The 17,927-nt window shown below is 38.9% G+C and overlaps 2 protein-coding genes across 2 annotated transcripts in view; both read right to left on the reverse strand.

Moving 5' to 3' along the window:
* The window catches only part of kdm4b (lysine (K)-specific demethylase 4B), a 43,474-nt gene extending 37,791 nt beyond the window's left edge, over positions 1-5,683 (reverse strand). Inside the window, exons 1-3 of the mRNA XM_023426526.2 lie at positions 5,563-5,683; positions 874-1,314; positions 336-511 (exon numbers count right to left, since the gene is read on the reverse strand). Coding sequence (XP_023282294.1) covers positions 336-511; positions 874-1,287 — 590 coding nt within the window. The 5' untranslated portion in view covers positions 1,288-1,314; positions 5,563-5,683. The remainder of the gene's footprint in view (positions 1-335; positions 512-873; positions 1,315-5,562) is intronic.
* Positions 5,684-6,148: 465 nt separating this feature from the next.
* On the reverse strand, positions 6,149-17,861 carry uhrf1 (ubiquitin-like with PHD and ring finger domains 1). Its single transcript, XM_023426550.2, has 17 exons — positions 17,736-17,861; positions 15,692-15,854; positions 15,032-15,298; positions 13,380-13,534; positions 12,855-13,070; positions 12,280-12,395; positions 11,884-12,070; positions 11,324-11,447; positions 10,959-11,066; positions 10,675-10,779; positions 10,325-10,431; positions 10,069-10,231; positions 9,656-9,793; positions 9,299-9,407; positions 8,911-9,059; positions 8,527-8,625; positions 6,149-8,032 (listed from the first exon to the last, which is right to left on the reverse strand). The coding sequence occupies exons 2-17, from the start codon at positions 15,842-15,844 to the stop codon at positions 7,886-7,888; spliced, it is 2,343 nt and encodes a 780-aa protein (XP_023282318.1). The 5' UTR covers positions 15,845-15,854; positions 17,736-17,861; the 3' UTR covers positions 6,149-7,885.
* Positions 17,862-17,927: the final 66 nt, after the last annotated feature.

Genomic DNA, 17,927 nt, shown 5'->3' on the forward strand with positions numbered 1-17,927 from the left:
GCTTAAACCATTTGCCCCAGTGCTTGGGCAAGTGGTAAGGGTTATTACTGATAAACTAATTAGTGGTCCCCAATTAATATGCTTATATTCTAATTTACTAAAAAATTATTTTAAAGTTTACAAAAGAGAAATAATTGTATCATCAGCATTTGTAATATATATATATATATATATATATATATATATATATTGACTACTGCTTGGAAGACAAAAACAACTTAGAAGTCTTTCATCATCAGTTTCAGTCTCTTCTAAACAAATGCGTGACAAAGTCTACAAGCACTAAATAACGACCACATTTATAAATGAGACGCCTGGACTGGGCACCAACTTACTTCTTGCTGTTGGCTAGCTTGCGGTACTCTCCCACAGTCATTGACTTCTTCTGGATGTTGTATTGGGTGAACAGACCTGACTGACCAGTCACCACCTGCATGATGGGAGCTGGAATCACCATGTCCTCGATGGTGTCATAGCATTTCCGCGGCTTCCAGCCCTCCGGAGGAATCACCTGTTGAAGGGAGTAAATGTTTAGCATTTATATGCAGTAAGTTGACATTCATATAGAGAGGTTTACAGTGGCTTCCAGCCACATCAAAGTGGATGTTTTACATTGTACAAGAATATTATCAACACCCCATCGTTGAGTTTAAACAATCAATGCTCAGATAATAGGATGCTATTAATCTATTCAACTAATGACTACATTTACTCGTTTGGCAGACGCTTTTATCCAACTTGTAAGTGACAATGAGACAATTAGACCTTACTATCACAGGACTGTAAAGGGCTGCACCAAGTATGTGAGTGTAATGTATGAGAGTATATACAGTATACTATATGTGTGCGGGTGTATGAGTGTGTTGTCCTCACCTTTGCCAGGCCAGCGCGGTGAGCCCCTTGACTCTCCATGTATACGATGTATTTGGCAAAGTCTTTAAACTCCTCCATGGTGGGCCGAAAGGTCATGATCTTGCAGCTGGGGTTCTTGGCACTGACTGGTGGCAGTGATTGCAGCACAGGGCCTGGGGGGAGCTCAGAACCTGGAACAATTCCTGGTGCCATGTCTGGGGCTGCAGGCTGAGCTGGGGTGATATCTGGAGCAGCATCGTGTTCTGAGGTCACCGCTGTGTGAGGTGTTTCAGCTATTGCTGGCTCCTGCGAGGGAATCTGGTCTTGGGTTGAACTGGAGCTGAGAGTAGGAGGTGAGGTTGGGGCAGTGTCTGGGGGTGAGGCTGGGGCAGAGTGAGGAGCCGGCACCGTGTCCATGGGCATGTCGGTAGCCATTTGGTCGTTTAAGGTTTGCAGGTGAACCTGGAGAGAAGAGCATGAGCAATCAGGACATATTCAGAATATTTCAGCTTCTTTTTCATAGCAAGGACCGTTTTTGCAAACTCAAATTGGGAACAGTTGCAAGGTGGACAACATGTAAGTGCTCAGAAAAGTTTAGGAATCTAGATTTTTATAAAGAGTGCAAAGTGCTTATTTAATTGAAAAATTGGCTTAGTGGGTCATAATAGACAATGATATTGTGTGAGAAAATCACTAACAGGCTTCTAGCTGACCTTTTTTACCCAAATGATAACATGAACTAGCGAACTCCATTAAGTAAATCAGAAAATAGAAGTCCCACAAAAACCGATAACATAGCAATTGAAGGCCAACAGTTAAAAAATGCTGCAGAGATAAATGCTTTACTCTGTAGTTACTGGTCTCCTTGCTACTGCTAAGGATTTGTTTTATTGTTTGCTTTTGCAGTAGCACTTAACTGCGTTTAGACAAACAGCAAATAAAATATGTTCTATTTCTCTCGTGTCACTCACAACTGCCACTCTCCCTGACTCTCATCAAAAAACTCCCTCCCTTTATCTCATCAGTAAAGCTATTACTTTACAAAACATTTCCAACTCCCATCCTAATATTGATACTACTGACAACTTATGCAGATTTTATTTTACAGTACGGTATGAATTGTTCATATACAACTATTTTCATATACAAATCATATACTGTATTGAGAGAAGACCCCTATTAACTGTGCGTATCCTTCTTATTGATGGTTATAACTTTATAACATAATTACTTACTCTCTAACAGGTCAAAACACCATGGCACACAACAGTTTGTGAGAGATAAACAATTTGTAATACAAAACACAATTGTACAAAAATTACTCAGCCGAAAGGCACAGCTCGTTAGCTAGGCGGGTAGCAGTCTGTTAACAAAGGCTCCGTCGCTGAAGGTCTGACACAGACCAAAATACTATACAGACGGAGGGAATCCAGAGACTTTGAGAGTCATTGCCAATGTGTACTGAAGCTCTTCTGGTAGCATGTGTGATGGCCCATCACCTTACCAAGACATCTTATCTACGTTTTTCACATCCTTTATCAGCCATCTGTTTATTGCAAAGTCACTGTTGCAGCCACTGGTGATAATTACTCAATCACCTCAACAGAAAACCTGTTGAATTACATGTGGTCGTCTGATTTGAGGATTGCAACCAGTGAAACACTGAACCCTAATGGTCAGAGATTCATTCATTCATTTTCTACCGCTTATCCTATAGTAGGGTCGCGGGGGGGCTGGAGCCTATCCCAGCATCTTTTCGGGCGAGAGGCGGGGTCACCCTGGACAGGTCGCCAGTCCATCGCAGGGCAAACACATAGAGACAGACAACCATTCACACTCACAGCCACACCTATGGTCAATTTAGAGTGTCCAATTAGCCTAATCTCCATTTGCATGTCTTTGGACTGTGGGAGGAAGCTGGAGTACCCGGAGAGAACCCACACTGGTACAGGGAGAACATGCAAACTCCACACAGAAAGATCCCACGGCCGAGCCGGGACCCAAACCCGGAACCTTTTTGCTGTGAGGCGACAGCGCTAACCACCGCACCACCGTGCAGCCTGGTCAGAGGTGTGCATCAATACTGCCCAGTATGCCCAGCTAATAAACACTTTAAATTCAATATTTAATCAATAGTCAATGTCAATCCATCATGCATTAGAGAGTTGTAACTAAAGGTTGACTGAGAGACTAGATATTCATTTTCTTGTTTTAAAATGATGTTCCATATATTGTCTGGACCAATCCCCACAGTTGTTCCTGGAAAGCACAAATCATTTGGTTCATGCGCATAATATTGACGCACGTTTATGTGTAGCGACATTATCTTTTTCAAGCTGCATCATCAAGCATAACAAATCAAAGCTGTAAACATTGACACCCACTTTGACATAAGGGGGAGGCTGGGTCCTTGTATAATTTGAACCCTACGTAACTTTAATGGTGAGCATATAAGCCTGCTCAACAATGAAAAACATGCAAGCATCAATAAAAGACATTTATTGAGAGTTAATGTGGGTAGGGGGTGGGTATGCACTCTACACTCAACGCGAGATGTGAGTTGTGTATTCACTCAACACATGGTTTGAGCTATATATATGAATGCTAAAGGGTTTTCAACAAGTTGTTGGTCCTTTGACTCCAGAGGGAAACATTTCATGTGATTTCAAAAGCAGTGTTATTACCAAAATATTTTATTTTCACATGACACAACTTTTATGTCTCACAGCTCTTATCTGGCTCACTCAGCCTCTCTAAATGATCAAAACAAACATGTGTCCGATCAATGTAAATACACTGCTTATGTATTTCTGGATTCTACTTAAAATTAATATTATAATTAAAATCGTATCAAAGCCTTTTTAAATCAGTCATCAGTTGTCTCATGCTCTTACAAGTAATTTTTCATTAATTTACCATATCTTAACATACATATAACAAAGGGAAAATATTAGTTACAATGACTTCAACCATATCATCTAGCTCTACATGTACAGGAGCCTTGAGCAGGTTTGATCTGAAAATAAACTACCAAAATAATTAGGAATTCTACATTAATCTATTGAAAAGCCTTATATTGTTAGCTGAATTTAAGTGTCTCCATAATGTTGACTTTCTTAAATGTGCATGGAGCAGAAATAATAAAGTTATCTATTTTCAACTGGTAGTCTGTGCATCAAATCTTAACACTTTCAATAGAAAATTGCAATGCATCAATTACTTTTCTAATTTTTCCCTCTCCAAACAAACAGGTGACATGAAAGTAACTGTTTGTTGCACACAAACGGCTGACAAGAAGTTATCTGTTTGGAGATTACCTTAGATAACACTGGCACTGTCAAGCACACAGGTGTCACCCAAACAAACTATCACCACTTTGTCAATGATTGTCCTGAAATGCAATAGGTGTGCAACATTTAGTGTTTGATCACATTTAACAACATGATGGACATACTAAGAATATATTGATTTAAAAGACTAGCTGTAGGATTGGCATATCAGGAAGGATATCCGATTTCATAACTGTATTTGCACTGCAACACTTACACATGGTTTGGATCAAATAAAGTTTCTTAATAAATAAATACATAAAATACACATAACCATATCCCCAAGTTTGCATTTCAAGCATCTTCTCATTCAAAACTTCACACACATCAGCCACTTGCAGCATTAAAACATCACCAGCTGTGAATTTTAGGTCTCTTGTTCCTACTGTGAGTTTCTACTACAAGGCAAACCAAATGGTGACTGTCATTCAACAAGTCATTTGCATCAATCACAAACAGCCTCTAAAGCAAGAAACATGGTGTGAGCTTAAAAGGGCAAAGAAAGTTAGGTTCCAAGCAAGCTCAATGAAAAGAAGGGCGTTAGGTATTTCTGAGTTATGGGTCTCTAGTTTATAACACTTGCACATAAATCCCACTGCAACACAACCAAGAAAGACCTGTCTTCCAAACAAACCCAACAAACAATTGAGAACTAATTTCACTTCAACAATTAATAATCACTTTTCCAAGATGAAACGTTATCTCACTTTTAAGAATATCACTCAGTTATACGCAGGGACCCTCTTTCTAACCGAGACTGACCTATTCAGTGAATGGAAGGCCACATGACCCCCAGCTGTCTAACCACAACAAAAAGGGGCCTACACAGACCCTTTAACTCTATCTGGGCCTGAAACTTATTTCAATACTGCAGGAAGCTTCCCTCCTAATAAGGACTGAAATGTTAATACTCATAAACTGCATTCGTTATCCTAATAGTTAATTTATATCAGGCTTGTTCAGAGTAAAACGACGCTGCTTGATTTCAGGGAAGCAGTTACTGCAGGCTGCTGCTGCTGCTAAGGGCGACGATAGCTCTGCACAACTAACATCAACTGTTAGCATTTTATCTAAGATGACAGCGAACAAAAAACCGTAGCTGAAGCGCTTCAAATGAGCAAAATGTGAAACTCACACAAACGTTCAATGCAATCAACCTAAGTTACACATACACGCAAAACCAGCCATTGGCTGTATTTAAACAGAGCTACACCGTGTCCAAATGTATTCTTAACCTAGCTGGCTAGCTTCTCGCTGGCTACTTCCATATCTGCAGTTAGAAAAAAAACAAAACACCGCGACGACAGACACACCATCACAATTAAACAAGAACACAGACTCGGCGATTGAAAAAAAATGAATCTTGTTTGGAAAATATTACCTCCTGCAGAATAGTATCGCCTTCTCCCTGTTACTCTCAATCAATTTGGTTTCGTTTTGTAAAAATTCCCTGGATCGGTTTTCTTCTAGCATTAGCTAGCTGAGGCTGGTCGGAGTCACGCCCACCGCAAGAACTACTCCTTGCGATTGGTTAAATGACGCGGCTACTATGATTCTTGGCCAGAAAGCCGGTGATATGGTTGGTTTATTCGGTTATAGACAGATAAATCAACCAATGAGAACAGACGCTTAGTTCTACTCATGTCATCGACGGTCATACTTAACCGATGTGCACGCCACGCACGTACACACTGCCGGTTCTCTCAAAGGCTGTTCTGCTCCGATAACCATGAGAAGAATAAAGTACCTTTAACGCAAGTGAACATTTTACGAGTATTCTCATAATCCCTGTATGAGTTTAAAGTTTGTCCAAGCCATGAATATCATGCGCCATTACTCAGGTATTTATCTAGTTTGAGTAACTTTCTACCTTAAAAATAACTAAACTAACTAAAATTGTATCCATGTCAGTTAAGAAGCCACATTCATTACCTAACATTCAAATAACAAAAAAAAATATCAAAACATCTTTTTCACTTTTTATTGAATAACACTGAAAATGTATTGACAAATTTTTGCAACAAACATGTGCAAGCATTTCTAAAAACTACATCAAAACTAGAACGGACTAAAAATTATACAATTTTAGAAAATATACATTTCCTGGTCTATGCAAATCTTTGTCTCTCCATCAAAACTCAAAGTGCTGGCATGTGGATGGATATTGTCACACACTGCTGTTGAAATTCAACACCAAACATCATTCATGAAAAGACATTCAGCGACAAAAGAAGTAAATAACAAATTCAGATAATTTAGTTAATTCAATATCAAATTTCAGGAGCAGTGTGTGGAATTTCCTTAACGTTTCAAATTAATGCAAGCATTTCCTGTTTTTTTTTTGTTTTGTTTTTTTTTTTTTAAAGGAAGTCAGGTAAGACAAGTTACCACAGAGACAAAAATCTGACTGAACAGCCCCATTCCACAGAGGGCAGTAATGGATTATAAAAGATGAAAAGTACACATTTTAATTTTAGCAAAAAAATACAAATAAAGTTTCTAGACTCAATTAGGTTTAAGTGTCTGGGACAACATCTAAAGAGCTAGATAGATGGGAGTTCTACATTACACTCTTGGTTAAGTATTTAAGTTTCTTTGGACTTTATAAAAATGAACCTTTTCAAAAAGGGGAAATCCAAATCAATGCCACAGAATAGCTTTAAAGATTTTATCAAATTCATGGCAATTGTTAAACCAACTTTCAGAAACTTCATATACAAATATAAAATTATTGTATGAAAATATATAGGGAAGCTAGAAAATACAACCAAGTTTGATGACACGGTTTGCCAACAAGACACTTCAGAGACAGCTGAAGTGCAGAAAAACAAACTGGTTAAGTTTGTGCTTGCATGTCAAGTCTCATCTACATTTTATGAAACAGTTTTAGATTCAGAAAATCTCTTTTCAAAAAAAAAAAAAAAAAAAAAAAAAAAAAAAAAAAGGCTTTGTTCATTCATTTTAATACAATGCCAATCATCTGATCATGCCAAGACAAGGTTTACACAAGGTGCACACAAGGTGCTGCAGTTAGAATCTGTCGTGATGACATTGCCTTGATAGTTTTTTTCCCCCCACTTTAAATTTGTCAATTGATTTCTTAATGACAAATCAAGCTGCTGTCTTCCAGGTGAGATGTGAATGCCAACCAATTCACATCCCGAATGCACGATCAGATTGAGAAGATTGCATCAAAATGATGACCAGCCACAGCAAAACGAACAGTAGATCCAGATTCTAAAAAAAGTCTTGTACAAAAGAATCTCCAAACAAGTTGGGTAAACGGCTTATCAACTTACGACTTAACGTTATCTTAAGGAGTGCTAAACATGGAGGGATTTAGTTGAAAGTAACAAGAATTTTACATCGATATTAGCATTAGTTAATGGAATAGAATGAAAACACTGGGAGTTAAAAGAAAAAAAAAAAAAAAAAAAAAAAAAAAAAAAAAAAAAAAAATCACAATTTAAGGTATTAACGGGGTAATGGCACAGGCAGTAATAAAGGAATTTTCGATTCATCAGTAACTACACATCACGGCAGATCCAAGGTGAAAAATGGCAGCATTAAAGTCCACAGAAATTGTAGTTTTATAAATCATAAAAAATATATTAAGAGAAACTGATTCTTTATTGCCTCTACTGAAAATTCCCCTTACAGTTTACATCACGTTTCCTCGAGGGCTGAGTAAGCAGAACCAATGATCATCGCCCGTTGCTGTACCCCGGGAAAAACTGATTTAGAATGTCTTGCAGAGATTTGTTGACAGTCATGGAGTAGTTTTTGCCCAGATCGTGTCTGCAGGCCGGGCAGGTGTAAACCTCTGCTCTGAAGGACCGCTGAAGACATTCCTGGAGTAACAAGAAACAACTTTCAGTTCTTAGGGGCTCTGCTATATTTGTTTCATTAAAATTTCACTGTTTTAAGATTCATTTTGACATGACCTTTAGTTGGTGGTTTCCTGCATTCTCCACAATAAGTTTCAGAGGGTGGTGTAAGGAGGGGATGCGTCATCAGATCAAAAGCTACTACAGCTAACATGACATTTAAGATAGCAACTGTAACCCTATCACTACTGCAACAAAATAAAATAAAAAGGCATCTCTAAAAAGGTATATCATTCATCAAAAATATCCCTAAAATGAGGTGTGATTAAGTCCATATAATTAGGCCATTTTCAAGGAAAGGCTTTCCAATATTTTCCCAACTTCCCGTATTTTCAAGATGTAAATGCATTTACAGGCTGTAATCTATCTCGTCTACTTAACTGCAATGTATTGCTATTGTATCATGAATTGTTTGTTATTGTAAATGTAAAAAGTGTGCGATAGTAATAGTTTCTTACTTTGCAGACATTGTGTTGGCACTCTGTCGTGATGGGCTGATAGACCACTTCTTGGCAGCAAATGCAGAGGAAAACTTCTTCAACCTTGTTCAAAAATTTCTGCAGAAACAAAATATTAAACATTTAAGAAGGCATTACAATTTTACACCAAGAAGCTCCTGTTAAGTTCCTTATTAACTAATTGAGAGTATGATCCAGCGCTGACAAAGCACCACCTGACAGTTTTGTTCCTCAAACCAAATTTGCCATTCATACCAGCCATTTTTTGTTAATCAATATGTCAACTATAAGCAAGGTCAAGCTTAATTTACCTAGCTTTCCCCAAATGTAAGCTTAAGCACATAAGAACCATGCGGTGACTTGACCAAGCACAGTCATGCTCACCGGTCCAAGTGACAGTGACTCCATGGCTTCGTCCCACAGCTTCTTGTTTGGCTTGTCATTCTTGATGAGGGCCTTCTGCTCCTGGGAAAGCTTGTATACCTCTACCTTGATTTTCTTAGGAGTCTTGGCTGGTGGGGTCTTGGAGGATTCTGACAGAAAGTGAGAAACACATTTTCAATTTAGGAAGTTTGTAGGAGAAAGGGTGGCAGATTTTGTTTAGGTTACAGAGGAAAAACATCAATCTACCACTTCCACCAGCAATATAATTTTCTGTATGCCACAAAAATCCTAGTGCATTGCTCCAGTGTGATTTGCAGGAGTCTTATATGGACTTCTGTTTCAGAACACCAAGTAAAAACTAACACCCACATACACACACAAAACCTACCGCTGCCCTGAGATTTTCTCTTCCTCTTTGCCTTGCTGGGTGTTGCTGCTGCCGCCGCCTCCTCCACTTCATTTTTGTTCTCCTTCTCTTTCTGATAGCCAGCAGGATACTGAAACAATGAGATTGAGTAAATTTAATTGCAGTTACATGAACATTAGAGAGCTAATGAGCAGTTTACAGTCAACAGATTACCATGGATTTTAACACCTATTAGATGTAACACTTTGCATTTTTTTTTTTTCCCAAATCAATGGTAAAACTATTGTCAAAATTGTGTTAAAAGTATTCTGCACAGATTGAACAGGGAATGACACCCAGAAAAACCAGTGTAATATATCATGATCTCATCATCTGTACCTGCATAGTGAGAGCGAGCTTCTTGATGCGCTCCTTGCCATCCCTTGTCCACGGTGCCGGCTCATCATCATCACGCTTCAGCAGATAACGCCAAACCAAGAAGCCAGACTTGCCTTTGTCAGGCCAGTACTTCGCCACCTGAAGGAAGTCAAAGACATGTAAAGTAAAACTACAAATGAATCCTGGAGTTTACAAGATTATTAATAAACGCGTTACTCAAACTATAGGTAATTGTTGACTTACTAGTAATTCAGGTCTGGTGAGGCTGAATCAGTTTATCAATGTAATGAATTAACCGTCACATGCCATGTTTAATAGTTCAATAATTGACATAATCATGTTTTAAAATGTGCCAGTTTGACATCTGCCCTCCCTAAAAATGCATACAGAAATCTGTCCAGTGTTCTTCATACCTTGTATATCCCATCATATCGGTTTCCTTCCTCAGGGCAATATTTACTGTGCTTGCGACCCTTGCAGCTGCGCACAACTCTAACTGGTTTGCCTTCCTTCCAGTTCTTGGACTCAGCTCCATTTTTCTCATTGACGGGGACGTTGCAGTTGAGAGCCAGTGCCCTGCAAAGGACCACAGCAAATAATTTAAATACAAAAAATAAAAAAAACTCTGAAATCCTGTTGATTTATGGCAGTTATGCTTTAGCATCATACCGGTTCATGTGGGTAAGTGTCTGATCACATGACTGCTCAGCAGTCCTCTTATTTCCAGACAGATCTCGTCCGCCAGAGCCAGTGTAAGTGAACTCATTACCATCATCCTGCAATGAGACGTCACAAACAGACAAAATAAGCCTACAAAGACGGTTTGTCAACAGGATGTAAGCGGTTAGAAAAAAATCTCTGGGTTTTGTATCAAAATTAGACCTACTTTTGACACTTGAGATTCCCATCAAAACTGACATTAAGCAGCAACTTTAAGCTCATTAAAAGTTATCCTCACTACCTTTTATATGTTACTACTACTACTACTACTACTGATTAAATAAAAATCAACAGCATACCACATCATCCTCATAACCTCCAGCCAGGACCAGAGAGTAGGCACCATCGTTGCTCCTGCCATGAATTCCAGCTACATGTGGTCTGTGGACTCCAGACTCACTGACCTAGAAAAAGCCAAAAGCTGAACATCATTGCCGGCCACTGGAACAAATTTAGTGTTATTCAGTTTGTCAACATTAAAATTAACCTTAACTTGAACACAAGAACTCAAGAATTTTTATGCACTTCGTTGCAAATGTTTCTTCAACAGCATTAGTGTAATTCTCAAGTTGCTTGGACTGACCTGTACTCTGAACTTCCACAAGGAGCCGACAGGGACACCAGGAATTGGGCCGTAGTGATTGGATGGGACAATAGTGCACTGCTTGGTTCGACCAACACAGGCCATTCCCTGGAGAGAGAGGAGTCGTACATTTTATGTATGTAAAGACTTAAGCGTTTAACACCATGTATTATGTGGTAACTAGTTTTTCCAATGGCTCTGAAAATGTAAACGGTGAGCCCATTTCTTAAAGCATACTCTAGGTGCTCTTACCAGTGTCCATCAGTTCCATCAGTCGAAATAACCAATTAAAATATGTAAATGTGATAATTTTTTTGTATATCCAAATAAGATTTGCTGTCTGGCAACACCATCACAGCTCTCACCTTGCCCCAGTCCCTCTGGCTGGAGGAGCTGGCGGAAGCCATCTTTGCTTTCTTCTTGCTCTTTTTCAGCTTCTCTCCAGCCAACACAACCTCACTGGCATCATTACGGCAACCTGGGCAATACCTGTAACAGCATGATATGTAGAGTATAGGTCAAGTCAAGTATAACATATTAACACAAATAATGATCAAAAACATGACATGTCATAAATGGTGTGAAACCCAGTGGTTGGCCTGTTAACAGTTAAGTTTAATGCTTTGATTCAGCCAAACAGCCCTGACATTTAATGCCTGAAAATAGCTGTGACTGAGGCTTTCAAGCTTTTAAGATCTCAGAATAGTGGATATTATATAGTATATAAATAGCTGAAAACTGTTCTTGGCTTTAGGGAAAAAAGAAAATAATCAGGCCAATATTGAATGCATTTGAAAGAGGTCACAAGTACTACAAGATTCACATCAATTACGAGATTGCCCGTTCGTCAACATATGACCAGTAATTTCCTAACTTTATATTCAAGTAAAGGTTAGGATATGTGAACACAGCTGTTCTTACTCACCAGTCCTCATCTTCAGGGATAGAGGTGAGTGGTGGGTTCAGGCAGTAGGTGTGATAGGCCATGTCACATTCATCACATAACAGCTGTTTGTCAGGATCCTGCTTGATGCCACAGATGTGGCAGTTACACCAGCGACAGTTTTTTTTGGGATCATCCTTACAGTGCTTGCATTCAGGTCCATTTGATCCTGGAAAATAGAGAATTTCATAATATTGTATTTCAACATTATGAAACACTTTTCAACTGGGTAGGGTAAGGCAGATTTTATATCTAAATAACATTAAGTACACTGTCATAGTCAAAATCAAAATCCTGATTATTCACAGGTCAAAATTAATCAGTTTAAAATTGTACTTTACAATTTAAACAACAACAAAATAACAAACTTAAACCTACTTTTTAGTGGACTCTCTGATCCAGGTGGGGTTTCACTCAGAGAGCCGGCTTCCTCAATTTTGTAGATTTCAGTCAGGAACACGATCCGGCAGTCATTAAGAGAGTCACCAGCATCGCTGCAAACAAAGAATCAAGAGTCAATGTAACCTGCATAGAAGCAATATAGTAGTATAATCTCCATCTTACAATACATACTGTATGAATAACTTGAAAAAATCTAACGGCAAAAACATGAATCTCAGTGACTTAGAAACTTATAGATAACTATGCAGAAAGGTAAAGGAAAGGAAGATAATATTGTGAGTTCCAAATCCAGATATAATACAACAGTGGTTTATACTCCAACTTCTTAAAATGTTAGCAGCGCAGAATATATTCTACAATATACTTTGACACCACAGCAGGAAATCAACTTCTCCCCACCTGCTACTGTGGCAGCCAAATATCCAAACGAACTTTGAGATACAGACATAAATATTCGCTTGCCACCACAGCTAGATGAGCAGATATTAGACTTGTAGTAATTCACCCTACTTAGTGTTACAACTCCACCACACATGGAACAGTGCCCTTACCCAAGGATAATCTTGGCATAGATTTCTCGCAGAGAACGCGTTTCCCTCTTCTTCTGGATCTCTGCGTCATACCAGTAGCCACGCTCCTTGGGCTCGTCTGGGTTGTAGTTGACCATAACAACCATTCCTGGCTCAAGCTGGTGCCACTGGTACACCGTACGGGCCCGCGGACGAACATCCTTGGACAGCAACTGATTCACACCATTCTCTGGGTAGCTGTGACCGTAAATGTTACACCATATCAGTTTGCAGTTCAGAGACAAGCCACATACCACCACAGGTGCTTCCTACACAGAGCTCCCAAGTATGTTTGCATGGTGGGGAACAGCTACACCACTCAGATGGATGTTCCCACCAACATTAACACACTTGCAAAGTCACCAACACAACAGCACCTTTCATAGGGGGCAAAGAGATACCACAGAAAATCTGAAGCTTCAACCGTTGGTGCTACATACACATGTAGTTATATTTTAGTTCAATGTTGAGCATGATTAAGAGAAGTGACAGAAAAAGGAATCTTACTCTTCATATTTAACATGGTACAGTATCTCTTCCTCTGCTGGCTGTGCCTCTGCAGCCTCCTCTTTAGGCGTCTGTGTCGTCTTCGTAACATTCACAATCTGGGCCTCAAACCACGCTCCCATATTCAAGTCCCTTGCATCCACCAGCTCATTGATCTACAAAACACACAAAAAGAGAAGAAGTTCAGACACATTTTAAACCCAAACAAGTTTAATTTCCTTCTGAGAATCTTCAATTTTTTAGCTTCTCATCAGACCTCCATATATAAGGACGAAGGTCTCATCAGACCTTCGTCCTTATATATGGATTGTCAGAACATGGGGTAAAATTATATATTTTCACAATGTCTACAAGATGTTGGATGAAGAAAGGCTTAAACATCCAAGCCACTACACCCCCAGCTTATCCAAATCAAATACATTGGTACATTCATGCAAAGTGTATGAACAGCCATCTCAATCGTGCTAGTGGGGAATAGAAAATAGATAATAAAACCCATCCAAAAACAAGTCTGCAGAGGTGTCAAACTACTGGATTCCACAGAAATTTGATACTTAAAACATTGTGGTCAAGCACATAAAACTTCTGCATTTTCTTTACACTATAATCTCAACAACATGAACTGAAAGTTATGCATTAAAAAAAAAAAAGGAGATGTTACAGTAATGTAAGTTACATACACTGAGTAACTGCGAATTCTGGAGCATAACAAGATACAGTAATATAGCTGGTTAGGCGATGCACCACAGGGTCAGGTTATGCTTTAAAATAACTAGTGCGACAATGTCATAAATCAAATGTGTTCATAGTTGTTCCAAGCAGCCGCACTCAAAGCCAGCTCTCATACATAGATAGGGGGAGATGTGAAAGTTTAAATGCGAGCAGAGTGTTACACATTTTCACCCAATCACTCCTGAAGGCGCTCAGTGTTGCACTCGACTGTACACACAAAAAACTGTCACAAACAGTTGCATAACAAACAAAAAAAACAGGTTAGGGAGAGAAGTACAACCCTGGCTCTTTTTTTCACCTCTACACAGCCAATCATGATGTGAAGTGGGCGTGAAGGTCAAATTGTTGGTTTCAGAAAGTAACAGATGGTCAGACAGAAAAACCTACATTGGAAAGGTGTCGAGCAGATGACGAGCAGTTCTGAAAAAAATGGCAGCTCAAGTATTCATGATGACGGACGTTTCCTGCTTATAGTGAAGGGCGACGATTGTATCCCGCTGTATACCCATTTATTTATAGCCTCCCGTTTAATACAGAGCAGCCTACACGGCTGTGAGCATGAATCAATGTGCAGTGACACTCAACCTGAACTAAACAATTACCTGGAGGATTCATAGGATGACATCTCTTGTTTGAGGCAGCAATACAACCAACTTTTTTTAAGTGTCCACATGTATAAGAAATGTCTTAAGTGTTGTTGAGCCCTGACAGTGACATGCTGGATCACAGCAGAAACATGGCTAAGAAATGCAGCAGGTTGAACACACACTGTCCGTTGATCATCTAGGTCAACATGTCATTTGACCACGCTTCATGACCTCTTCCCATCCTAGGAAGCCCCTTCCCCACAAAGCAAAGGTAACTTGTAATCACTATATACAATACCCAATTTAATCCCAAATATCAGATTTAAAACGCACCTTGTAAAATCCAAACCCCGGATCGATGAGCTCTGAGCTGTTGGTCTGGGCAGAGGTGCTAGCAGTTTGACCCTCTACTTCACCGTGAGTAGAGCTCTTATCAGACTCGCTCTGGGTTGAGCCACAGCCAGAATCAGAGTCAGAGAGCTCGGCTTCTTTGTCCTTGCTCTTGACAACATCAACAGGGGGCATCTTCTGCCTAACAAGCAGCTGCACTATGTCATTTAGTCCCACGTTGTAGTCGAATATAGTATGGCCATCCTCCATCTGCAAAAAAACACGTGTTACATCGTTAAATATTTAATAATATTAATATTTAATTAATATTTCCTACTGGTGCCTGTACAATGACATAGGAGATATTTTTCATGATAGGAAATTTAAATTCCCATTTAATACAAGCTTTTAATTTAATGCCGGTTTTGCATTTTATGCATTCCATATTTTTTTTTTTTTTTTTTTTTTTTTTTTTTTTACACAAATAAATGTTAAAGCAGCACTCATGACTGAGCTACAACTATAACCTTGATATTTTTACATTAGCTGAGACAAATCTAAAAAAAACTACTTCTATTAACCATGTTAAAAATGTTGCCTTCTTAAATGCTTATACTTTGAAAAGCATCAAAGAAAAACAAAATTTTAACCATATTATCTCACCTGCTTGCCACGGTAGAACAGCCGCTGCCTCTCTGGTTCCACCTTGAAGATCTCCAAGATTTTGAGACGCAGCTCATCCACCTTGGTAAGTTTGGAGAGGTTATCTACCCGGTGGGTCTCCTTCCCATCCATTGTGCGCACTTGAATCCACATTGCAGCTGCCCTGTGTCAACAGCCAAGCCATGATCCATTATAGCCACACCAATCGTTGCAATTATTTTACTGGATTCTGTAAGTAAGTAAGTGCTGAACAGCTGAACTCCAGAAGACATGGTTATAATGCAATGCTCCAAAGTAGTACACAAAGCATATCAACAAAATTAAATAAATCACACAACCATGGAGAATAATTCAGAATAGAAGTGTGCAGGTTTTTCTTTGGTTTTGTCAAGTTTATGGGGAAACTAAAAATGTACATCACAGTGGATGGCATTAACTCAAAAAGCTGTAGTTGTAGTTTAAGGCTTAACACAATAAACCAAAATGTGTCATTTGTTTTTGTTTACATTCGTGCAACTGTGTCACTGCAAAAGATTTTTTGGCAGATACATTTTTTTTTTTTTTTAAATTTGGAACATGCAATTTATGCATCTATCAAGCCCACTGAATAGTACATTATCATTTATTGTGGCTATGTCTAAAAAGACTTGAAGGTGTGGTCTGTATTAACTTTCATTCATTTTCATCATTTATTGCCAGAAGGAACACAAGACTATAATTAAAAGATTGTTTAGTTCCTCCACTTACTGCATGTATTATATGATTTGTAATAGATTTAATTATTGTTGGTTTTAAGATTTGAACCAAAATGATCTACACGTATTTGTATACAATCGCTGTTTGTGCACTGTAATGTGACCTTTGCCACATATAGTTTTAAAACAAATAATTAGGGGATTACCACCCTAAATTGAACATGTTCTTCTACTATGACTACTTGTTCACACGACGCTGTCCACTCGTTCAAATAAAATCTTTCCCTTCTCTTTTTAGGGCTTTTAGTACATTATCTTCAGCCAAACAAAGAGTTAAATGTAGTTTCTCAGTAGCAGAAATATGAGTATTCACTCTTTGGGTCAGTGTATTATGCTGCTGTCAGCACTGGGCTGTCACTTCAGCAGAGTATCAGAAAGGGAGGGAACAAGCTGATTTAAATACAGTGCGGGAAACTGAGCTGCAGGCCACTCCCAGTTCTTTTAAAAGCAAGCACATCCGGACGCGAGGGAGCGCTAGCAAACAATGTGCCTTCGCTCTGACAATAAAACACACCGAATTATTGCCGTACATATGGTTTATAATCGATTATTATGATAGGATACGGTCATTTACCCGCATAGACCGTGCATTGTTCCTATAATAAGCGACGAGCTCGGCGGCTGCTTGGCTTTTACTTTTGCGCTCTCAGCTGAGGTCCTGTTCGCTCTGCTGGCTCGAAATAAACCAACACCAGTGAACAAAACAGAAGTAATAACATCGAAAACAAACGACTTCCTCTCACCTAAGACGCGTTACTTCACCGACACCATTAATTTTTTTTCAAAATATAGACGAAAACATAAGCTAATTTATCACAAGCCAATACGGAAAAACAAGGAAATAGGCAATCGGTTTAAGGTTAGCGTATTTGTTTTGCGTAATAGTAAACACTGAAGTGACAAAGGTAGTTGAAATTTCACAAAGTGTTGTACATAATGAAGGTTTACCACAGATAAACAACACAGTACAACAGCTCGTTGTAGTCAAGTTCATCGCCCACCCATATCTATGCAAACCACGTTACAACTTATTGTTACACAGCTTTCAAATGATACGTTAACGATAAGAAATCAGAGTACATTCATTAGCACGAAAACTGTCCCGGTCAATACTTTTTTTCCCTTTTGCATTTTACATTTGGCTGGCTAGGGAACTTGATGTAGTAAACCAAACAGAAACGAGGTAGGACTTTGTCAAGTTAGCTAACCTTAGTAAGCTAGCCACTGGGTAAAGATATCAATGAGTGCGATTTTAAAAGTTCTTAAAATATGAGGAAAAACTGCTTTACCTGTTTGCTCGTCCAAGTGAAAATAAGAAATTGACGTTTAAGGAATAACGCGCACGTTTTCCCTAAATAACTTCGTTGCAATGGTTTACACGACCAACTCTATGCCTTGTAAGAGACTGATGAATGAGTTATTCTTCAAGACTTTGATATCCCGCCTGCTGTAAAAATGCATATTCCCGATTGGCTGCTTTT

The sequence above is a fragment of the Seriola lalandi genome, unplaced genomic scaffold (genome assembly GCF_002814215.2).
Source record: "Seriola lalandi dorsalis isolate HSWRI2012SDOR001 ecotype SW California unplaced genomic scaffold, Sedor1 jcf7180002054829, whole genome shotgun sequence".
Taxonomy (NCBI): domain Eukaryota; kingdom Metazoa; phylum Chordata; class Actinopteri; order Carangiformes; family Carangidae; genus Seriola; species Seriola lalandi.